The 25,186-nt window shown below is 40.6% G+C and overlaps 1 protein-coding gene across 6 annotated transcripts in view; it reads right to left on the bottom strand.

Moving 5' to 3' along the window:
* The window catches only part of ETV6 (ETS variant transcription factor 6), a 175,092-nt gene extending 149,965 nt beyond the window's left edge, over nucleotides 1-25,127 (bottom strand). For 4 of the 6 annotated variants that reach the window (XM_019482257.2, XM_059726658.1, XM_014606369.3 and 1 more), the window contains exon 1: nucleotides 24,558-25,127. Coding sequence is in view for 2 of the 6 variants with exons in the window: in XM_014606369.3 (XP_014461855.1) it covers nucleotides 24,558-24,590 (33 nt within the window). In the remaining 4 variants the exon portion in view is untranslated. Of the gene's footprint in view, nucleotides 1-11,004; nucleotides 11,140-24,557 lie in introns of all 6 variants that reach the window. The other 2 variants (XM_019482254.2, XM_019482256.2) reach the window with 1 other exon arrangement.
* Between the last annotated feature and the right edge of the window lie 59 nt (nucleotides 25,128-25,186).

Genomic DNA, 25,186 nt, shown 5'->3' with positions numbered 1-25,186 from the left:
AGGGGCAAGTAACCTCCTCCTGTACTATGACATTGAAACAGATGGGTCAGGCAAAGGGTTGCTATCCGGATGTTTGAGGGCAAGATATGTCAGCAAGTTATACCTTGTAGGGAGGTGTCTGATTGCTAGATGGAGATACTACCCAAGACAATGAGTGGTACCATGTATATAAAGTCTCAAACAGGCACCTGAATTACTTAAGGCTGGATGCAATACAAGGATTGTTAACTAAAACCTATAAATTCAGAGGTGTTTGTCACCTGCCCTCACAAAATGACAGACTCACAGATGAATAGATTTCATGGCAAAAGGGACTGTTACTAGTACTGAGAAGAATTGTCAATCAGGAAAAAATGCATGGTGCAACACCTTGGAAAGAATAATAAAAAAAACCCCAAAATGTGTGCGAAACACCTGACTAGGCAACAGCACTACGGAAAAGCACTTGGGAGTCTTTGTAGACTACAGACTCAATGCAAGCCTGCAGATGCAGCCGCACAAATGGTGAATGCTGTTTTGAGATGCATTAACAGAAGCATTAAGTGTAAGACGTGAGTGACGATAGTGCCTCTACTCAGCACTGGTTAGGCCTCATCTGGAATAGAGTGAGCAGTTCTGAGCTCCACATTTTAAAAAGGACATGGAGATATCAGAGAGGATCCAGAGGTAGGCAACAAAGATGATAAAGGGCTTGGAAGGCAAGTCATATGAGGAGTGGCTGAATGAGCTAGGAATGTTCAGCTTGTGGAAAAGGTGCTTATGAGGGGACATGATACCAGTCTTCAAATATCTGAAGGGCTGACATAAAGAAGAGGGAAAGCATGCCCCCCCACCCCTTTCTGCTACACATGTCAGTATTTTTAAGCCTTTTTCAGAGGTATTCAGGCTGGGGGGACTTGGATTGGAGTGTACCAGTGCTCCTGCTGGGACCAAAGCCAGAGGTTCCTGGCTTGAGGGTCTTACCAATTACCATATCTGGGGTCAGGATCGAATTTTACCCCGTAGTCAGATTGGTATAGACTGTGGGGGGTTTTGCCTTCTTCTGTAGTGGAGGACATGGCCTTTCACCCGGGATCTCTTGACCATATATTGACAATATTTCATAGAAGCAGGACATTATCTGCCATGGCTCCCCTGCTTTATCTGTGGCAGGTTAAGGTGTTAGGTCTGTGTTGTGTCAGGGTTGATGGTAGTCTTATGTAGAGTTTAGATTACAGATCATACGGGATGGTTTGATCCTGCCTCAGGCACTGGGCTGGACTGGATGACCTCCAGAGGTCCCTTCCAGCCCTACCACTCTATGATTCTATGCTGTCTCTCCTCTGTAATCACTGCTTCATATATCAAATATTACCTCTTCCTATCTTCATTGCTGGTGGGTGGTATTATGCTGGGTAAACCTACTAAAAAAACCTTCAAACACAAGCTTTCCCATAGGAAAATGTAGTTTCAATGTCAACATTTTCTGTGGGGAAATCATAGTTTTTAACGTTATTTTCCCCAGTCAAAAATTTTAAATATCATTTCAAAATGTCAAATTGTCTCATTTTAAATAAAAAATATGCTTGCTTTTCACATTTCAGACTCTAAACCATTCAGGGTTTTCTTTATTCCATTCAATTTTTTGGTAGTTTCACTTTTGGAAAATAAATTTCCTAATGTTGATACTTCCTATAAGAGAAAATTCTTAATTCCTGATCCGCCCTTGTTTACAAAAACTAACACTGGCAAATAATTGCCTTTCATGACTTAAGTATCACTTGCCAAACTATCAAAACAGACTTAATCTAAAGCTTCCTGAAGCCAATGGAGCCTTTCTATTGGCTACTGTGAACACCGGATCAGTCCCAGTGAACACCATTATCTGATCATCTTTGCTCAACAGCTGAGACTAGAGACTGGGCTCTCCTCCTTCCTCAGCTGCAGAAATCACTTTCAGTTTTCACTTTAATTGTAACGTAAGGAAGGGAAGGGAATTTAAAATCTTATACTCCCAACGTGTTTCAGACTAAGTCAGTGACTAAACATTAACCCAGATATTTGATAGATCTTAAGTATAATTTTATTGGAAACTTAAGTCCACAGTTCTTCTAGTTGTGAAAATACCCTTCCACATAAGAATCGATTTAATGATATCTCTTCCTGCTTGAAGACTACAAAAGGTATGAACTGATTCATCTCACAATGAGAATGCCAGATCTTAACAATGACAATTGAGGTGTCAGCCTTTTAGCAGAAATACCTGGCTATTCTCAAATTGTAGAGAATTTGAGATTGAGGCAGAATTTATATGGAGTATTACATCGTAACCCACAAACCACATGCCTGTTGGCTTGTACTCTCTGCTGAATTTAAACTACCAGAAATTGCTTAAAATCTTCCTTGCCTGGCTGACTGAAAACTGTTTCCCATATTAAAAATATCTTCAGTAGAATTCCTGCAATGTGAAAGATAACCCTTCTCAAAATAGATGGCAAAAGTCATTCCAGCTTGTAGGAGAATGGACAATGGAAGAATATGGCCATGTGCTCACTCAGGCAAAATAGGATATGGGTATCTTCATGGGGGGGGGGGGGGGGGTGACACAACAACAAAACCTCTCTCTGGGTGTCCCCCCCATTACCAATCATCCTGCTAAAGGGCTGGTGAATGACAGCTATTTATTATTTATATTATGGTGGCACATAAAAGTGTCCCAGCCAGGACCAAGATCCCAGTTCACTAGGTATACGTAAGGAAGCCCTTGCCACAACAGCAAACAAGTATGGTTAACCCCATTCTAGAGGTGGGCAATTAGGAATTAAATGATTTGCCTAACATCATACAGAAAGCCTATGGCAGTTGGGATTTAAGCCAAGTTCTGCTTTATGGCAAGACCATCCTTTCTGTCTGGAGCAAACAGGTTCAATGCTTGGGCTGGTATATGTTTATGATGGTATTGAAAAGCTGGTGTAGAAGATGTAGAAGGAAATAGAAAAAAATCTGCATACAGGCCCAGTTATCTAAAGAAAGAAAAAAGATGGCACAGACATCTTCCTCCCCAGAGTCTATAGAGGGGATATATCAAGTTCCCATGAAAGCTGTGGTGAATGTGGCTCATGAGCTAAAATTTATGAACTGAATGTATCATTTCCAGTCATGTTTCAGGGACACAATTTTAATAGATAATTGAAACTCTGAAATGACCTCTAGATTAGGCATGTGGGGCAAACTTCCTCCCCTGACCCAGGGAGGCTTCACGCTTTGATGCATGGTTAAACAGGCCTAGACTGTCTGTCAGCAATAGCAGTACAGAGTAGCATAAATTTGCAGTCAAAGTTGGAGCCTGCAGAGTTCTCAGTCTCTCTCTGATGGCTCACAATGCACAAAAGTCTCAGTTTTTTTAAATGAAGGCAATATCGTTCAACAATTAAAACTTTAATGGCACAATCTAGGTGTAGAAATGCAAAGCAATCTCAAGTACATTAGAAATTTTGAGTCACAGTGGTAGAGCCTCAACCTAACAGACTCACATATGCAGATTCTCTGTAGATGCTATATGTTTGCTTAACCATACACCTTAATTCAAGCTTGTTATTTTGAAAAGATTGGCAATTGTTGATAGAGAGGAAGGGAAGGATAGTTTCCTGGCAAACAGGGCTATCCTTGAGAGTAGAAACTAAGTTTCTACTTTTACCTAAACTAAGGAAAAAATAATGGAAAGGAACCTTCAAACATTGCATTAATTTGAATTCCAGCCACCAGAATTAAGCTTTGGGCTGATTTGCAAGTGTAACAACAACTTATAGGGCCTTTAATGAACTCCAAAACCTGTTGTAAAAAGAAATTAGCTCCTCAACTCTATTAAGTAGGTGGTAGGAGTCTTCTTTTACATGGTAGTAAACTGAGGCCAGGCAGGGGAAGTGACAGTACACAGGAAGGTAACACAGGAAGTGAATGCTTGAGACAGTCATACTGCCAACACCACCCAGGACACATCCTCACATCACAAAACAATGTCATAATTAATGCCTTGATTTACTTCTCAAATGGAATTCTCCTTGGTATTATGCTATTAGAGTGTGACAAAGGACATACACACCTCATTCACCATTAGAAATACAGCTCTGGTAGATTACATATTGCTGCAATAGAAAAAGGCCCTAATTGGTGTCACAATAATTTGGGGACAGCTTGGGAACACAGTAAGCCACTTTCTGCATCTGTTTTGCGAAGAGGGAGTCTGGTTTTGGCCATAGCACCAATTAAATGACAAGGAGGAAAATGGTAGAAGAGTTTCACTAGCAGGCAAATAGAAAACAAGACACTTAGTAAATAACAGAAAAACAGTAACTTCAATGCAAAGGATTTCCCTCTGGAAAAATGCCTGGATTTCAGGGCTCCCTAATGATCCCTAGGCCTGCATAATAAGCAAGCAATGGACAACAGTGGGACAAAATTTCAAGAAATGGAGGGAAGTTAATGGTCTGGACACATGAACAGCCTGCTCCTCATCTGTAGGGAGATTGGAGCACTGGTTTCCCCAGGTGAAGCTGCTACACAAACTTGACGGCAATGGGAACGCAGCACAGCTGAAGTGATACTTTCTGCTGATGTGCAAGGTTATTAAAAATTAAGATCAATGTATTTCCCATTACTGGTCCAAAACCTTACCAGTGTAACATCACATGACTACAGAATGTTGCCATGTCTGGGCATTCCTAAATTTCTCCTTCATTTGGAAAAGGGGGGAGAATCAGATAACAAATAAAATCCTTTTTTCCTTTTAAAACCCAGCATTTAGCTAACTCTCAATTCAAGAAAATAAGACGAGGACTTTGCATCTGCCAGGCCTGGACTCTCCCTCTAGGTTAGTCACCAGCATCTTTAAGATTTTGGTGCCTAAGATAACACCACCCAATGTTGTGGCAGGACAGAATAAGCCAATTTGCCAAAAGCCTGAATCTCAGGCCCCAAGCCTGATGTTAGACCACCAATACGCAGGCCTCAGCTTGTGAGCCATAAGTGGCTCTTCAAACTATCACCTGCAGTTCTTTGCAGAAAATGAGGGGATTTTGCTATATGAACTGGGCATGTCTTTCCTGCAGTCACAAGTAATAGGACACACGCAACTCTTATGATACAATTTTTTGAACTGGAACATGTTTGTCACCATTAACATTTTTCTGGCCCTTTGTTTAACAATGACTGCCTATGTGACTTAAAGCAGTTAGGACTAAATGTTATTGATTTATGTTTGTTAAAAGTTAGTGAGAGAGTGGGTTGGAAATGAAGAAAATTCCAGTATTTAAGAAATAAAAAAAAAAGATTGTGTAACTAAAGAATGTTATAATACTTCCCAAAGGTTTAGAGTAAATTTTTTTTAATGAAAGCTTACACCCTGTTTATTGAGTAAAAAAAAAAACAATAACAACTGTGTGTTGTATTTTTAGGAAATAATTCAAACTACTTTCCTGAAAAAAAATTGAAACCAGCAGTCTGGGACATAGCTTTGGGAGGCATGTGAACAGGGACAGACATGGTAAGCAGTTCGGCATCTTATACCTCCTTACTGAATCTCATGGCTACAGCTTTGCATTATACAGAACACGAGAATGGAAAGGCCTCTGGAATTAAAGGACTGACAAGCTAAAATTTTCCTTTGTATCTTCATTTTTCCTTCCCAGTTGCATACCTGTTGCTTCTGCAGAGGGTAAGACAGTCATTCACCGTCATTCCCAATGAAGCATTCTCCCCTTCCAAATTAACTAATTTTTCTGTCCCAGCTGCCCCTACCTTATGTTCTGGCATTGCACCTCAGCCCCATCATAGATCGCTAGCAGAGAGTGATCACACCTGCAACAGTCTAGTGCCTATGTCCCAAAATGAACAAGAAGAGATTTTTTTTTTTTTTGGTCAGATGGCTAAATACTTCCATTTTTTTAAGGGCCTGACAGTCCTGAATTGAACACAACAAAGAGCTACAGCACAGAAAACAGTAGAGCATGCTGCCCACCCCAAAGGAGCTTAACTCTAGTCTTGGAGGATCACTGTGAGGACTGAAGTCTTGGCAAGCCTTTCATCAGCCAGTCAGTCTATGGCAGTGATTCTCAATTTTTTTTAGAATCGAGGCACTCCTCAGAAAATTCCAGCTCTGAGTTTACACTTTTCTTTTTTACTATAAAACAAACAAACAAAATAGAACAATTCTTCTGTTGTAAAACTCTCAAAGATCATAAACCAAATCAGAATGATTTTGACACTAAGGATTGCTTTTTGAAATCTCTGGGTTTATCTTGTGAATCCTGTTTGCACACCTCACAGTGCTAACATTTCATGGCTGCTACAGGATGCCACGCAAGGATCTCAAGGCACCCCAGAGTATCACAGCACCTTGGATGAGAATCTTTGGTCTATAGCATCTCAGACAGGACTGAAGAGCAAAAGTACTGAGTCACTGCCAGCACTGCTGACTTTTATGGACATGTCTACCAAGAGATGGAACAATGGATTTCATTTAAGGTAGAATCGACCTTACATGCCAATAACATGCAGTCTCTACTGTTAACCTGCCTGGGCATACATACACCAACCATAATGTGGATAGAAAGAGACACGGTATCAGCCACTTACATTATATGATTGCCCTTTTTCCTTCACAAAATATTTGTTTTCTTATTCAGCAAACAGCATAAATGTTTGGATGACTTGAATTACACCCTGTAAGGCAGGGGTGTCCAACCTTTTTGAATGTGGGGCTGGATCATGAACTGTTTAATCATCCAGTGGGTCAACGAGCCACACTCAAAGACCTCACAGGAAACAGTATCACATCACCCCCCTGAAACGAAAGTACAGTGTTTACTTTCGTTTCCCGTTGCAGCACCTTGGGCCTCAGAAAACAGCTTGGAGGGCCACATGGAGGGCACCTCCAGAAAAGCCCTCAGATTTTACCCAAGCCAATGGAGAGCAGAGGTACTTGACACCTTGCAAGATAAAAGCCTCATGTTCAGTGCTGCAGAGTCAGTAATTGCCTATCCTGGCAGATACTACTATTTGCAACCCAGACTTAAAACGTGACACAGGTTGTTAAGTCTCACCATTCTGGTACATGATGTATTCTCTGGTCTACATCCTCTTATGCTTTCTAAAGTTTAATTAGTAACATGCAGACTTCATTTTGTCCCACTGATGTGAGAAAATCATATTCACCTTTGAAACTGAATGTCTGTGTTATTTAACATACAGGTTTGTGACTCTATATTAAGGGGAAGGGTTGAGAGGGCCAGAGAGGCAAAGGGGGAGACATGATTAAGGGTAAGTGGTCATGCCAGCAAATTTATCCCTATATCTGTTCCATCAAGTATGGGTGAATTCACTGTGTCACAGAGCTGTATTCTGAAGTCTCTTATCAACTAACAGGAGAGGTGTGGCTGAGACTGCATATGACCCTTGAGTTATTTAAGGATCTGATAATTTTTCATGCTCTTTGTCAGCCAGATCTGGGAAAAAACCTGGAGAGAGACTAGTTATTAGGAACAGAAGAGATCAAAGCTCTTTACCACAATCAACTAGGTCACAGTCCAGAAGTAGAGTCAAGAACAGGAAAATCCCTAAACACTTTCTAAATTATTGCGATAAAGGTCATTCAAAAGGCCAAAAGGCTTCTGAAAAATCTCTTTCTTCTCCGTCTTAGACTGTCAGGTCTCCCTTACTGAGGAAAAAGGGATGGACAAGAACAAGATACCTGAATAATATCGGTAGCTTTCCAAGCTGCTATTTCTCACAAAAATATACTTTGTTCTCTGGTTATCTCTGGCCCTGGCCTGCTTTTCAGATTTTACAAGACACAAAACAGAACAAAACCAGACAAAAGACACAAAGCTTCACTCCTTGCCCCCTTTCCAAATCACTAGAACCATTCCTTCCTAAGGCCCCCCTCAATCTTTTTTTTAAGATAGAAATAAAAATTATACCCTAATGGACAGCTTTAAGGAGACAAGCATTGAAAACCACCCTACTCTGTAGAACCCATTGACTTCCACATGTCTGTGTAAGTCAGGGCAGGAACTGCCACGGTTGTGGAATCCAAAGTAGAAGTAGAAATTTGCCACCTTTTCCCCCGTAATAGGGACCACATCTGAAGAGAAAGATTGTCCCACAGATGTTCTTATGCATAGCCACGAAGATTCACCTCTTCCTCTCCTATACTCATCACATATAGTCCCTACCAGCCACAGTAATGGCTTACGTGGTAAATGAAAAATTATGGATATGATGAACTTTCTATATATTACTGGAAAGATGGTGAAAGCAGAATAAAAAAAAGGAGCTAGTGTCACATGGCCAAACAGGCATTTGGTGATTATCAGGTGATCTGCAAGCCACTGAAGAGCCCTGGCCTTCAGCTGGGAACCTCTGGGCTAGAATTCTAAGGAAACTACTTTTCCCCTGAATATATTTTTCACCTGAAAGTATCAGTATTTAAACTACAAAATCAAAGCTGTTGGAGGACTTGGGAGACCCCAGGGGAATTTATACTTCCCTATTTCACAGGGATAATACACAATTAAAGAGACTGAAAGAGAAGTAACAGGCACTTCAGCATCTCAAAGCACTGCAGCTTTCCAGAGTGAGGCAGCTAAATAAGCCTTCCTCTGCAAAAGCAAATAGTGGGAGGAGATAAGTGAATAGCAGGGAAGAAATCCCTAGAAGCCAAGTGAGTATGCTGCTAATTTTGCTGCAACTGGTTCTAATAAAAAAAATCCACGTATTTCAAAAGGTTTTTCAAACACTTTCTTGAATCTGAAGAATTAAAACAACAAAACTAGATATATATTGACAAATATGCACATTCCTTGACCAATGAATGAATGCTTTAAAACTCTGTTACTAATACTTTCTTCTGAACCATCAGAAATAGCTGTAGAGAGAAAGCTGGGCTGGTGCTATCTCAGGGAGCACTTCAACACCCCTGTTGGGCAGACAGCTAATTTACCATGTGTCTATTCAGCTCTGGTAGATCTAGCTACTGCCTGGGGCACAGTCTGGAAAAAATAGTCCTAGCCCCCTACTGGAAACAAGTCTACCCTTCTAAACTGGGTTACTACAACCTTCTAGGTCCTCACAAATTTATTATGCATCTTGCAATTAGTTTTTGCTGATCGTAACAGGGGATACTGTTCCAAAACCATAGCAAGAGTCCTCTTTTGATGACAAGATCACCATTTCTTTTGCCTTAGATAGGCACCTGTAATGTCTGTTGCTTTCTAGTCAATTAGTACTATACAAATTCATCTGGAACAAGGTGGCTCACCCATGGGTAAGATGACTCTTATATATAAAAAATATAAAACACATATAAAATACCGAAGTGTGTTGAACTTCTCTGATATCTGTAATGCTCACATTGTCTTACTGGCTGCATCCCTGTGGGACCAAGGCATAAGCACCTTATGGCTATAGTTCAAAATGGGAATTTAGTGTAAAGGATTTTTTTTTTTTTTTTTTTTACCATTTTAGCTCTGCCTAAAATCAGGATGGATAAAATGGATAATATACACATATACAACATGATATTTTCTTTAAACATTAAGAAAATAAACTTACACAATTTAAAATTGAAGTTATAGTAGCTTATATTAAGGCCTAAACTTACTATAAATACATTAAAATGATTTAAATTAGAAAATAAAATAAAAGCTCTACACATGTTTGCTGTTGAAGTTTTAAAGAAAGTCAGACAGATGAACTGAAGGAAGTCACTAGCTAAGCAACTAAAAACAGAACTTGAAGTTAAAAACTGCCAGTGATAATCATAGCCTCTTCTGCAGATATACAAAGAATAGATTTCTTCATTTTAGTTTATTCAATTAGTTTAGTTCAATGACTAGCTAATTCAAAACTGAGAAGCCAACTGAAAGCTGAAAAGACAGGAAAGTTTATTTTCCAATCTCTAAATAAAAGCAGGTAAGAAATAAGGAGATCTACCTGTTCTAAAAATCACAGCAGCCAGAAACAATCAGTCCATTTAACTTATTATAGATAGCACTTTTATAATAAATGTCTGTTTTTATTAAATAAAATTAACTTAAATATGCTTGTTACTTCATTTTGCATGTAAAAATTTATCAGATCATGTTTTATATTTAAGATTACTTTCATACATTTTAATTGTTTCAATTTATAGCCAAATATATTGGCTAAACATTAACACATAATCACAAGCAAAAGATTAATTGACTAGCAAGTAATAAATGCACTATTCAGAATTATATGACAGGAAATGTAAAATTTAAGAAATCTAAATACATATGTCATGCTATTTAATTGCTTACATAGATTTAAGTACAATTAGCCAGAAGATGTATTCAATTTAGTGCGATGCCAATAGTTTGTGTCGAAAAAAATCAGTAAATTCTACTAGCCAATGCAAATAAATCTCTCTTTAAGGTGGAAAAAAAAACAACAACAAAAAACGTAAGAAATTATTAAAATTGATCTTTTAGATCAGTGTTTCCCACATGATGATTTAACACAAGACTAAAACAACTGGTGATTTAAATCAGTCCAGCCTGGCTGAAGGTCTATGCAAATATGAATAGCCGATTCTGAAGAAGACAGTCCAGTTACCTCAAGTATAATGTGGCCAGGTGTGAAAGCCTCTACTTCAATGCCCAGCTCTGACAGCACCAGTTAGGACACCCCTGTGTGCTCCAGCTGAGACAAGCTGCAAGAGAGCTTGCGGATGGTCACGGGGCTAGAATTACCAGGGATGGCAGCTGTGCCTCAGTTCAGTACACACACAAGGGCCTTGGAGTGGAGGGGGGCAGTAAAGGAAGTGGGGAATAGCTAAAGAAAACCACAGCAAATACACTCTCCTCCATTGCTAAGAAAGGTCATTTTCCTTTCCACCTTTAACCCCCTTTCATACACATGAAAAATGGGAAGGCTAATGTTGGGGATTTCAAGAACACATTTCAAATTTGTAACAGTGGGAACTCAGAGGCCTTTGGAAAGACATACTTCAACCCATGTACAGCTCCTGGAAGTGAACAATGCCTCTTCCTCAAAACCAGACAACTTCTGCTTTTTTCAAAGGCTGATCTGTAATTCCCCTTCCATGTATTCCATGAAGGTTTTTCACTCTCTTTCTTGAATCTGAAGAATTAAAATAACAAAACCGGCCTCCTGTTAGTCCATTTCCTAAAGAACTAGACTTTTTAAAATCCCCTAGTGATTCAAAAACATTTCCATTCCCACCCAGATATTTTCCTAGTTACAAATAAACAACGAGTCCAAATGCAAGCAGGTTCCTGCAGGAGACCAAGGTGGAAAGTTTAGTGGTAAGTAATTATTTTCATAAGACTAACCAAGCACAGACCCTATAAAAGCATTCCCAAGCGTGGAATTTTCTCCCTGCTTTACCCAGAAAGTCAATCAAGACTACCTGAATCCTTACCTGAAATCCGGCTTCAAGTTGTAAAACCAATTCTGTAACCTACTCACTACGAATCAGTAGTCATGCCACAGAGGAGTGAAAGGACAGCTTGCCCTTTGTGTTAGCCTTCATCTCAACCACTGGAGCCTCCAAAAGGACAGTTTATAGATTTCATAGGTTTTTAGGGTCAGAAGGGACCTTAGTAGATTGTCAAATCTGACCCCCTGCCTGGGCAGGAAAGGGCGCTGGGGTCAGATGACACCAGCTAGATGCTCGTCCAGTCTCCTCTTAAGGACCTCCAAGACAAGGGAGAGCACCACCTCCCTTGGAAGCCCATTCCAGATTTTGGCAACCCTCACCATAAATACTTTTTTCCTAATGTCTAATCTAAATCTGCTCTCCATCAGTTTATGGCCGTTATTCCTAGTAACCCCAATGGGCGCCCTGGTAAACAGAGTGTCTCCTATTCCTTGCTGTCCCCTCGATTAATTTGTAGACAGCCAGTTCCTTCCTAGCTGCTTCTGGAATCCTTTGCATAAATTCCCCTCTTTCTCCCCCATGCACAGACTCAGCTTGCCTCTCAATAACAGCTCTGGAATAATAGAGTTGACATTCACATATGCTAGTACCATGTTCCTTTCTCAGGGTACTGCAAGACCCAATAAACTTCCAGACCTTTTGAGTAAAAATGGCAGAAGCAACCACACATTTGAGAGTGAGGCTACCAATGCAGTGTGCATCTCATACTGGACACCACTGACCATTTTTAAGTGCATTTCCCAAGGAATCCACTCAGTGGTGGCACAACCCCATGCAGAATCAAAAATTTATGTATCTGCCACATCTGCATTCTCTTTTGAGCTTATATCTGAGTTTGGATATATCCATTCCTGGCAACTAATGCCTTGGGTGACAACCTGGAACTGTTGGCAGGAACTGAACAATCAATTTCCATCCAGTAAGATACTTATTCGCTAGCTATTTCACCCTTTTACCTGCACCATCACTTCTGCTATGTCCCCTGTCAAGTCCTTCAATACCTTATTTGCTTGAGATAACCCAGGTTCTGACTCTCACCAAGAACCCATCCACATACAGAAGTCTATAGCTCAAAGTAAGTGATGCTTTAGTTTGGCTGCTGGGGGCTAGGGAAAGGTAGGAGAAAGCTGCAGGCACTGGAATTAGTAAAGCAGTCCCATTTGAGACAGGACTGCTCAAATTACACCACCTGCTAATCCAATCATTCTGCTAATCCAATCACTCCCTTTAGTTCAAGTGTTGCCTCTGTGTAATTCAAGAGTATGGTTATTCTCCCTCAACTCAAAGGCAGTAAAATGAGCATAATAACTGGAACAGCTTGAGCTGATAGTTGTTTGCATGGAGAGGAGGGGCCTGCTGTTTTGGTATGGTGCTTCCATTAGGCTCCATCATAGCTGTGACCACCATCCCATCCAAGAACATCACATTTCCCAAACTAACCCCTTCACAGGCCCTTCAGCCCCGGCTGCTTTGCCTAGATTTTGAAGCACTGGAAACTATATAGCAGACTCAATATTCAAGCAAATGCAAATTTAAAACCACACCATGTAAGAGGCTGCAGAGAACATATTTCCCTACCTTAATCAGCTAGAATAAAAAGGATTACTTCCTTCATGGGGAGGAATCCTTATATAGATCTCCAATAAATTCCAAAAGAATAGAAGAGTTTTCCCCCCCATAACATTTCTGCAGTACTATTCACCTTCTACACATTCTCAAAGCCCTACACATACATTAGCTGAACTTCACAAACATGCTTGCTCATAGTGTTCATCAATTCAACCATAATATTAAAAAAGGAAAAGGGAAATATGGTTTACTGGATAAACTCATCCACTAACTGGAGAATCTGACCAGTGACTTAATCATGACGCCAGTGTTGCTGGGCCCTGCAATTTTATCCTGGGCCTCTCAATAATCAGGAGTATTTTCCTAATGCTGCAGTTCCTAGATTTCCATGGCATTCCATAGAATTTTAAAAAGTAAGAATCTTCTACTGACAGGTGTTTTGGACAATTGTTAACATGTAGTTGAAAATGATGTCTGCTGTAGAATTCTATGGAGTGCAGGGGCCGAGGGGTGAAGGTATCTTGCTTTCCATATCTACAAGTGCCGCTCCAGATTGACACCGATGGCCATCTCTTGTCAACCCAGTGGTAAAAGTTTCATTCAGGCTACATGATCAGTGGTACTTAGATGCGATGCTAGTTGCATCATTTCTTTGTATGCCATTTGCTATAGAAAGTGATGGTGGTTTCACCATGCTGGCTAGTAAAACTTTGACCTGTCTCAGATAAAATTCTACCAGATACTTGGGAAAAGAACCTGGTGATGTAAAAGATCTTATTGTATACTATACTGGATTTCTATATTAAAATACTGTATGTCAGAGTTAATAGGAGCTATACTAATTGATAGAGGTTCACCGATATATCAGTGCCATATTGGATCAGCACCAATAAAGGGAAAATTAACAATTATTGGACGTCAGGTTTTTTTGGCCTGTGTAGCCAATAACGTTAATTGATAAATATTATATGCTTTCTGGCGGGGGTCCCTGAATGCCATGTGTATGCGTGCAGCCCCACACATGCATGTGGCCAGGAATGCATCTGGGCAGTGTGGAGAGCAGCGCCCCGCAGGTAAGTCTGTGGAGGGGAAGAGGCAGATCAGGGCCCCCACGGTAAGGGAGGGAGTGGGGCAGGGGGCATTGCTCAGCCCAAGCAGTGAATGAGACCCGGGGCAGGGAGCAGGGCAGAGCCTCAGGTGGCTTGTCCAGGGTGTGTGGAGGGGTGGAGAGGGGGGGGCAGCTCCCCACCACTGCACATACCCTCCATGGGGGAATGGGGATTTGTGCATGGGGAAGAGGCGGGCTGCCTGCTGTGGGCTTGGGGCTCTCCGCCCTGCTGCCCTTGACCCAGGAGTCGTGCACTGGGGGCAGCGAGTTGTGCTCCCTACCTGCCCAGCAGTTGGAGGCATATGGCCGACACAGGGCTCCTATAGCAAAGGCAGCAGGACAGAGAGCCCCGAACCCACAGCAGGCAGCCTCCTCCCTCTCGTGCACCCCTTCCCCTCTATAGACTTACCTGCAGGGAGCTGCTTTCCATGCTGCCCAGCTGTGCTCCTATAAAATCAGTTGTCAGACTGGTATCGGCCAATATGCCTGGTGAATAATCAGCTATTGGTATTGCCCAAGAAAATCTTTAATGGGTGCACCCCTACTTATTTAAAACACTCAACACAGGTGGGGCCAAATTAAGCCAAGAAACTCCTTATAAAATAGATGAGAATATAAAATTTAACATGGAGGAAACCACAAGTAATCCACAGAAGCTAAAGAATTTAATGAAAAGATATTCCTTATATCTTACTTTTTTAAAGCTGATTTTCTAAAATTCTACAGCAGATATTATTTGATTATTATATTTTAATGGAACAACCAAAACATTTACAAAAATTAAAACTTTTCAAAGTTCTGCCAAGACTCCATCCAGTGATGCATTCCAGCCAAGGCTCTTGCCCAAGCTAGATTTTTTTAAACTTCTACAGGCCAGATTCTCCAAAGCACATCACTCTAAGTGTTGTCTAAATGACATTTTTTTTAAAATCAGGTCCTTCTTTAAGTACCTAAATGAAAGCTGAACTATTTTGAGAATCTGACTCAATGTGACTTTATATTAACTAGCAGGCTTAATCACATTAGAAACCTGTTGAACTGGACATACATTTAATACCTCTGTTTAGTGTATGGCTTCCCTTATCCCTGTTGTTTATTTCTTCAATTTGTTGTTCTTTGTAATGGCCTAAACTCTGTTTTTTGTTGTTTTTGAGGCAAGGGTGGGAGGCAAAAATTGGCTTCCTACTGCGTGCCTGCACAACTCTCGATAACATGGGGTTCCGATGCTCATATTTCAATGCAAATAATGATAGTAATAAATAATGGTCCTGAACTCTGCTTCTGTTTCAGCACCAGCAGAACTCAAAAAGCAAGCAAACGTCTTAAAGGATACCTCATTAGACAATACTGAAAGCAAAGGAAAATAATTAATTTGGCTGAGAGAAAGGCAAATAAAAACCACAGAAAACCTCAGAGAAAAATAGTACTTGCTAAATACTAGTAAAACTACAACATCCCCAACTCAAGTTTATGATGATCAGAAAGTATTTTAGAAGACATTCTAGTGTACATTGGAGATAAGATAACTCTCTATGGTGCACACAGTGCTGCTTATGGCATTTTACATAGCTTTAAGCAATTTATGGTGCCATTTATCCACTCCTCATGTACAAAAACATTCCACATGATGCAGCTCTAGTGAACATCGCTATTTCGCTCTCTTAACCCTGATTTGATTCCTGAACATGCACACGCTTATTTTAACAAGCTAAGACTTTTAAGCACGCACAAGAAGCTCAAAAGTCAAGGAACTTCTTGTGGCATCATGTGGAATAATCTTCAGAAGAATCATGCATCACATGTTCTCTAACTGCAATACCCAATCCACCCTGAAGTTCAGCTCCTTTATATTAGAACTGAAGTAGTAACAGCTATCCGCTGAAATGCATAATCCATTATAAGCCCCACATCTATGGTTCCTTCTAACTTTCCTCAGAATAAATTGAATTAGCTTGAAGTTTTCTATGTTTAGTCTCTACATGGTGATGACATTTCTGTAAAAGTTTCAGCAAAACCTAGTCTCAATATTATTAAACTCTGCATGCAATTAAGAAGGGGGGAAAACAGCACTTGATCCTCATGGTTTGGTCTGAAATTACATGCATTCAAGTCAACAACAGCTGAACGAATATTGTTTATATTTGGCTTGGTTTGTAGGTTGAAGAAATAAGCAGCATTTATTGGAAGCTGTTTCAGCAGTTTTGATGTTACAAGTGCTGACAGTTTTCTGGGGCCTTCTTTCCTTACTCAGTTTGAACCTAAGAACAGAGTGGTGCTCAGTTTGGTTTGGATTGTGCTGCACAAATGTGGTTTTGAATGCTGGGAACATTCTGAATTACAACCTAGATGTACAAGTGCATTCAACATCTGGCAAACTTCACAAACGTTTCACAAGTCTGGGATGCTGTAAAAGGCAAGGAAGAAAGGGAAATCTCCTTAGAAAATGGGCACAAACAAGGGACACTGCTAATGATTGCCCTAATAAATGCTCTGCATTTACATCATGCATTGAAAAATGTTATTTAGTTCAGCCCCACAGATGTAAAAAGTTATCATCCCCACTTCACGGATAGGGGAGAAAGGGGGCAAAGAAAGCCAAAAAAAAATAAAAAAAAATAAAAAAAATCAATCAATCAATGCTTTCAGAAGCTATCGCTACTTCTGAATGGCTTAATTTTGGGGCATCTGTCAAGTCCACCTTGAGAGACAGAGCACAAATACCCTAAAACAGGCACCCAAACTTTTCAAAGTAACTGTTTATTTTGATGGTAGGTCTTTCAAGAACCAGAAACTCAGCCAAAAAAAGGGCTAGCCTTGCTCTTCCTCCAAGTAGGTGGCTCACTAGGTAAGTGTTCTGTACAAAACTTCCATAACTGAATCTCTGTTGGATATAGCCATTAAAGAACAGAGAATATGTTTTGTAAGGAATGGCATTTACCCCTGGTGTAATTGCACAAGGTTTCATCTCTACTTATCACTGTTCTTATCACCTTTATGTTGATATGCCATCTCTTAGCCCCAAAAGGCCATGTATGTATATAATTTGTAAAGTCCTTTGAAATGCAAGGTGTTCTATACATGTAAATCATCATTACAGCTACAATCTACTTAATTGGGACATACGACAGTCTGTTATCTTATTGACCGCTTCCTAGGAAACTGATTTAGCCTCTAAGGATACATAGTAAATAGGAACCACCAATGCTTAATTGGGATGATGTTAGTAAAATTCTGTTTTATGAGGATTAATTTAACTAACGTCAATTAAGTAATTTATCAGGTATTAAATAAGTATGCCAGCCCCAAACTCTGATCTTCTGCAGTTCAATCCTGCACCCAGTGAACTTAATGACAGCATTACCGACATCAAAGTTGGAAGAATTAGCTTATTAGAATACAAGTTTCCACATAAAAAACAAGTAGTACATTTTCCACAAGTAATGAATCGGCCTTGGTTAAGGGTGACAGGAATATGATGGCATCAAACTAAAGACTTCCAGAAAATGGAAATTATATGGCTCATCACCACCCGGGGGAGGGGGGGGGAGGGGGAGAAAGAGGAGGAAATTCTTTCCAACCGGTAAATCCTAGGGCTGTGTGAAATTTCACCACCAGTTTTGTTTCAAGCCTGTTTCAAGGTCAAAGCAGCAAAATCGAAATGAAACTGATATGGTCAAAACAGCCTCGAAACAAAACGAGGCAAGTCGAAACGTTTTGCCGTTTTGACACTGTTTCGAAGTTGCGCCCATAGGCTATAATGGGAAGGTTGAAACAACCTATAACTTTGTTATTTCTGGCCAGATTTGGATAAATCTTGCAGAAATGGTATCCCCTTCTGAGGGCATAAAGCATGCCAGGTTTCAAGAAGATAGCTGCAGGGGGTTCAGATAAACTGCACCCCAAAGTCTTGAGAGCCAAACTTGTGTCATGTGTATGTGTTAAGCTACAGCATGGTCAAAACTGTAGGCATGCTAGCCCCTGCTGAGGCCACAAATCCTGCCATGTTTCAAGGAGATAAGTACAGGGGTTTGGGGAAAACTTCACCTTGAGCTGAGGACAAGCAAAACTCGTGACATGGGTGACACTGTGCGTGTTAAGGCGCAGCAGGGTGAAAGCTGAAGGCCTGCTAGCCCCTGCTGAGGCCATGAAGCCTGCCAGCTGCCTAGGAGATGGGTGCAGGGGGGTTCTGGGGCCCTGAACCTCTGGCTGCTGACAGGCAAAACTCGCATCATATGTGCTTGTGCAGCTGTGTCCGTCCTGGGGCACAAAGGAGGGGAAACTACTGCAGGCCTGGCTGCTAGGCCCTGCTGCGGCCACAAAGTCTGCCAGCTGTCAAAGAGAGAGGTGCAGTGGGGTTCTGGGGCCCTGCACCCCTAGCTGCTGACGGACAAAACTCATCACATGGGTGCTTGTGCAACTGACTGTCTCTGTCTTGGGGAAGTTGATTGCCTCTATTGATTATTTCCTCTCCTTAGTCTGTCCTTTTGTAGGTGTTAATCCATGCTCGCTAACTCGTTATGTAGTAGCTAGGTACTGTGTATTGAGCTGGTCCCTGAGTGAATCATGATCGATTGGTAACTGGTAACACAGTAGCTTAGCAGCCAGGCCTCCAGTAGTCCGTGTCCCTCCACCCCCCATGCCCCAAGACAGACACAGTTGCACAAGCACCCATGTCACGAGTTTTGCTTGTCTGCAGCTTGAAGCGCAGTTTTCCCCAAACCCCTCCACTTATTTCTTTGAACCTTGGCAGGCTCTTTGGCCTCAGTAGGGGCCACCATCCTTGCAGTTTTCAGCCCGCTGCTCCTTAACACACGCAGGGTCATCTATGTCATAAGTTTTGCCTGTCAGCAGCTTGAGGTGCAGTTCCCCCCAAACCCCTCCACCGATCTCCTTGAAACTTAACAGGCTTTGTGGCCTCAGCAGGGGCTACCATCCCTGCAGTTTTGACCCCGCTGTGGCTTTAACACGTACACGTGACGTGAGTTTTGCTCTCATGATTTTGGGGTGCAGTTTCTCCAAACCACCTGCACCCATCTTTTTGAAACTTGGCATGCATCATGCCCTCAGAAGGGCAAGTTTCATCCAAATCCAGCCAGAAATGACAAAGTTATAGCCTGTTTCAATCCCCTTTATATCCTATGGACGAAACATTGAAACAGCAAAACGTTTTGTGGAACGGAACAGAACAGCCATTTTGACTCTAAACAAATGTTGAAATGAAACACTGTTCTGTCAAAACGCTGGTCGAAACAGAACGCTTCCGTTTCGCACAGCCCTAGTAAATCCCACAACTTTGAGTATGTGTATAGCTCTCAATGGAAATTTTACAGATTTGGAAGCCATGCATAACTGACTGGAGGAGCAGAGTTTACACCAATGCATGCATGATAAAAAAAAAAAAAAAAAAAAAAAAAAAAAAAAATCCATGCTGAAATTACTTATGAAAATTTTACATACAGGAAGCGTTGGTTCAGAGCCACCTACAGAACCAGCTTCCATTTGAAGTTTTAATGTAAAATATAACACAAGCCAAGTCCGGGTAAATTATATTCTTAAGTTTACATTGTAAACTTTGCAGGCAGCAAACAGAAGCTTCCATTTGGAATTTTAAATGAATTTTCATCAAGAGCTATTTCTGACTTCGGGGGCTAAGAAACAGTTACCGCTTGCCTCCACATTCAGTCTGCTGTTAAAGGGGATGAAAAAATAGCTTTGAGGGTAACTTGTGCAGTTGTCACCAATCCCCAAAACTGAAAAATAGTGTCAGATTCCTAAGAGTCATGAGATTAGTTTAAAAATCACAAGTGGATTTCCGCTTCTCCTTATTACTGCATTTTGAGATCTTTATATTTGAGCCTCCTGGATTTGGAGACTTTGTTTTGCCTGTTCTCAAGTCCTATTTTCAAGCCTTTTCCACAGTAAGGAACACAAGAAGTTTCTATTAAAAACAAACAAAAACAACCAAGAAAACAATCAAACAAACAAAGAAATAAAAATCCTTGAAACTAAACCTGAGATTCTCAAGTAACTGAGTAGCTCCAGGAGCTGAAACTTTTCATAAAACACTCACTGTTACTCACTGAGCAAGATGGCTGGACATTTGATTTTCCTTCCTGGCTCTGTCACAAATTTCCTAAGTGACCCTGAACAAGACAATTCATTTCCTCAAACCTCAGTTTCCCTATCTGCAGTTATGGTTATTTACCTTGGCAGGGAAAATTCAAGGGTTAATTTATTAATAGTGAAAAATCACTTAAAGATTTTAGATTTGGAAAATACAAAGTATTATTTTTATTGAGGCAATATCTTAGTTCAGAGTATCTGAGAGTTAACGCTTTGCCATTTAAAGACAAGTCCCATTTGCCTGCAAGAATTTCTGTAGTTTTACATTGACGAATGAATGCATAAAATAAATTGACACCTTTTCATTTATCTTGTTACACTGAGTCAAAGCAAGCATGATTGAGTGAACTGGTCTACCACAAGAGATCTCACAGAATATGAGATCATCTCAAATTTGGAACCATCATCAGCTCTAGGCATTCAATGTTAAATGCTTATGACTTCAGGGCTAGGGACAGAAATTACACAAACTGGTATAAGTGATCTATTGCGTTCCAGATTTGAACCAGTTTCTGAAGTTTGGTACACATAAAGCACTTTCAAAATGGCCAAAACCAGTTTAAGATAAACCTGGATGGATGTAGTATCAAACAACTGATTTAGGTTAAACCAGTTTATTGAACTTCTGCCCCAGATCCTGAAGGACTGAAACTATTTTCTTCAACTGTGACCCACTGAGTTGCAAATAAAAGTCAAGCTGAGTTGAAATCCTGAATGCTCAATAATATAATCTCATAATATTTAGCTTAAGGCATTTTACAAGGAAGGGTATCATTATTTTCATTTAGCAGTGGGGAAACTAAGGCACAAGAAAAGGGAGCAACTTTTCCTTTGTTACAGAAGCAGTCTGTCAGAGAAACACAGGTCTCCAGCTCCCAATCTTAGCACCATGACCATAGAACCAAGATATACCATGCAAATTGGAATTTGTTATATTCTATGCACTATAGTCATTTATTGATTAAAATGTTAAAAAGTGATACAAAGAGTTTGCATTATAATGCATAAAGAGTACAAAACAAAGCAAACTTTCTTTTTAACCTCAACTCTTCTTTCCTGACTCCTTAGATCCTAATTTCTGAACCTCAAAGCTGAATTAAATCCAACTCCTACAGACTCTTACACATATATGTTTAAAACTTCACTGTTGGGATAGTCCAGTTAAAATTCATGGGGTGACTCACCCTAGTATAGGAAAGGATGGGTTAGGTAAAGTAAAAGAAATGAGTATTTACAAGATCAGGGCCTTAGCATAATTTTCTCCCCCTCACAGAGAACAAATCTTTATAAATGCATGTGTGTTTTTGTAGCAAACCCTTTTATATATATGCAAAATTGTGCATATTGAAAATTAAGTGCCATGCTGATTAGCATTTGACAGAGAGATTATCATGAATTCATACTGGATGAGAACAAACTTAAACACACACTATAATGCCACCACGTCATCCTCAGAAGTGCCCCTGTAGTGTTTTCCAGTGATATAAAGACTCTACAATGATAACCTCACACTTTCCCTCACTGCCTCCATCCTAGCTTTCCATGGTTCATCCCACTAGTTGCTGTGGAATTTATTGCACACTAACTTGTTTCTTGTTGGTGGAGGAAAACATCTTAACAGAATACATTTACAAACAACACAACTTCCACTTCAGAGCTCCCAGTGAAATGGTTTTGCTATTCCTACAATAACATTGAACCAATTGCTGCCTTGATCAGCAACATCAGTTTAAGTAGCAGATTTGTAACACAGCACAATGCTTGCCTGTATAGGCTCCTAGCAAACACAGCAAGCTGAGATGATAATACAGTGAAATAATAGATCAGCCTCATCGAGTTACATACACATCACTTAAAGATTCTTACTCCAACTTCTGACCAACTGCCAACTTTGAATCTGTTCTGAATGGAATAAAAGTTTAAAGACAACGACTGTTCAAAACCAAATGAAGAGAAAAAGTTACCCACAACGGTGTGACTTTTAAAGGTGAAGGGGGGCGGATCTTTGACTTAAAATTCTAAGTTCTGGCTGAATAGTTTGCATCATCCATGCAACCAAAATGACTATGAATGAGATAAATTGAACTACCTTCCCTATTTCTTCATTTTTGTGTATTCTGTGCATTTGACAGCACTTCGGACATACTGTTTCCCCTACATAGTAGCCAGTTTCTCTCTCAATAAAGTAATACTCATCTCATGAGAACAGAAAACACTTACAACATCATTAAGGACTTTTTAAAATTCAAACCATGCTTAATACCATTAGTTACTTTAAAAAAAGGGGGGGGAGGGTTAATGATGTCCCTTATGTGTAATGAAATATCTGCATGTTTACACTATTAAAATGATGTAGTAGGAATATATGGGAAAAGTCATATGCAGTTAATTCCTTATAATATGACTCCATAATGTATCATAACAGAGACTGTGAGGGACCAGTACTACTGTCAATGGGAGTTTCCACTGACTTGAGTAGGAGTAAGCATCATTTATTTGTAAAAATGATGCATTTCTAACACAAGGTAAAGAACCACTTAGCAACACTACTGGTTCTTATTTAATAGCGTTCTCCTACCCAGAGAACAAGTATTGTGTTTTTGTAGGATTACTTAGGAAACCCCTTCCCCCCACAAAAAACCAAATAGCTATTTTATTTGCCTTGTTCATAATGCAGATTTTCCCCATACTAGCATTTTTGGCCATCCTGTTAACCAACATATAACACCTATTACAGTATATAATTTGTCTGTCCCAATTACAGAAATCAGACTAGATTCTCTAAGTCCCGAGATCTCACAGGACATACCACTGAATTCAGTTTACCCATCAGAGTTCCATTGTTTTCAGGTGGGATAACAACTTTTTATTGCAAGTTGCCCCTCCTTACAATGCAATGGAAAGCACCTTTTTTTCTTGTAGGCATAGACAACAACCATACAGTATTTACTTGTTTGAATAGGACTAAGCCAGGTTGCAAAAGCAGCAACATTTCTCCTGAAGGAAAAAATAATTAAAAAAATAAAATCAGGGAGAAAAATAAAAAGGAAATCACTATCTCAATGGAATAGCTTGATAGGAAGGATCAGTCTGGCCAAAAAACCCAAAAATGGAATTTGGTCTCCCCCCCACCGTTGTCTCAGCTTTATACTGCCTCCACTTAAAATGAAAAACTTCACAGTGTAACATGTTCAATAGGCCAAGTCACAAAGAAGTGCACTCCTCAGGCCCCTCCTAAGGCAAAGAGTTTAGTGTGTAGCACTCTACTCCCACAATATTGCATGACACCTTCACAGATAAGTGACACAACTAAACACCTTGATTACAAAAAAGCCCTCAAATGGACTACACCTCTTTTACAGTAGCAAACTTTCCACAAACTTTACAGCAGGGGACAAAACCTCCAATGCTACTAGACTGTAAAGGACCAGACTAAGTGTTAATTTAACATATCCAACATACTATCTCCAGCAAAGAAAAAAAATATGCCTCCAATTCTGAGCCATTTCTACACCAATGGGTTTTTTCCCCCACTCTATTGACAAACACAAGCATTCTTAAGTGCCAAACTGCATAGGTAATTCCTCTTTGTGTTAATCAAGAGTCTCTCACTTGTTTTTCAGTTGTCAGGATGCCTCACACTTAAAAAAAAAATCCTTGTTGATTACCTTTGAGAATAAAATATATATGTTGTACACGTACACACACACTTTGCACCCAATGGAGAGATCATATGTAGAACATCTGCATATCAAGCGCTAATGCAGACGCAACGTGTTTAAATTTATAGCAAGTTATTCTTGTTGCAGAAAAGAAGTCTTTCCCCATTGTACCAAATCATCCTTTTTTGTAAAAGAAATGTTTCTATTCAGTCTTCTACTGGAAAAGAACTTCTCCCAGTTCCCTCCCCCCCCCCCTTCCTCCCCCAAAAAGCACAAAAAGTTCCTATTCATTCTACGTGCTCCTGGACACAGAGATCAGGTTTAAAAAGAGTAGAGTAATCACTGAGTGTTTACTGCCAAAACTAGGAAACAAAGCAAAGAAACACAAAACAAGCTGAGCTTCGCCTGCCTCTGACAAGGCTTCTCGGTTTCTCTTTAGAGATGAAGAAAAAAGAATAGCAAGGTTAAACTAAAGGTTAACATAGAACAGTAAAATAAAAAAATAAGCACCATCTCTCCCCCCCTCCCCTTACACACACCTAAAAATAGAAATATAACATTGCAATCTCCCCCCCAGCAAAGCCAAATCTTAGGCAGGTTTCAAAATAAAGGGGGGGGGGGGGGATAGGGTTTTTACCTTGATGCAACACTGAGCAGGAGCCTCAGACATGTCTCACAGAGGGAGGGAAATAAAAAGAAAAAAGGAGAGGGCAGAGAAAGGGAACGAGAGAGATCAGGAAGTTCTTAGGGGGGTTTTCCCACTTTCCTTTCCTCTCCCCAACCCAGAAATCCTTCAGAGCCAGACGCAATCATTCAAGGAGAAGTTACTCCGACCATCTTCCCCAAAGAGCTCAAGGTGCCGGCAGATCTGCCCCTGGGAGTGGCAGCCCGCATAGTTTGGTGGGGGTGCTGCTGGTTGGGGAAGAAGGGGCTGCCAGGGGGGTCTGCTTCCAGCCCGGGAGGGTGAGGCGGCGGCTGCGGCTGCGGCTGCTGCTGCCCTCGCTCTCGCTCCCGCTCCCTCTCCCTCTCCCTCTGAATGTTTTCCTTCCTGGAAGAGAGAAACTGAAAGGCAGAAGTGAGAAAGCTCTTTGCTCATTGATCTGGAGAGTTTCAGGGCTGAAACTGACGTGAATTCCCAGCACCGAGCTCTGCCTCTTAAAGGAGCCCCGGCACCAGGAAACACAAGCTCGTGTTACAGCCGGGCGGCGGGGAAACAAATGCAGCAGGACGCGGTGGGGACGGGAAGGGGAAGAGGAGGAGGGGAGG

This window comes from Alligator mississippiensis, chromosome 4 (genome assembly GCF_030867095.1).
Source record: "Alligator mississippiensis isolate rAllMis1 chromosome 4, rAllMis1, whole genome shotgun sequence".
In the NCBI taxonomy this organism is placed as follows: domain Eukaryota; kingdom Metazoa; phylum Chordata; order Crocodylia; family Alligatoridae; genus Alligator; species Alligator mississippiensis.
This window is presented reverse-complemented; position numbering and strand designations above follow the sequence as displayed.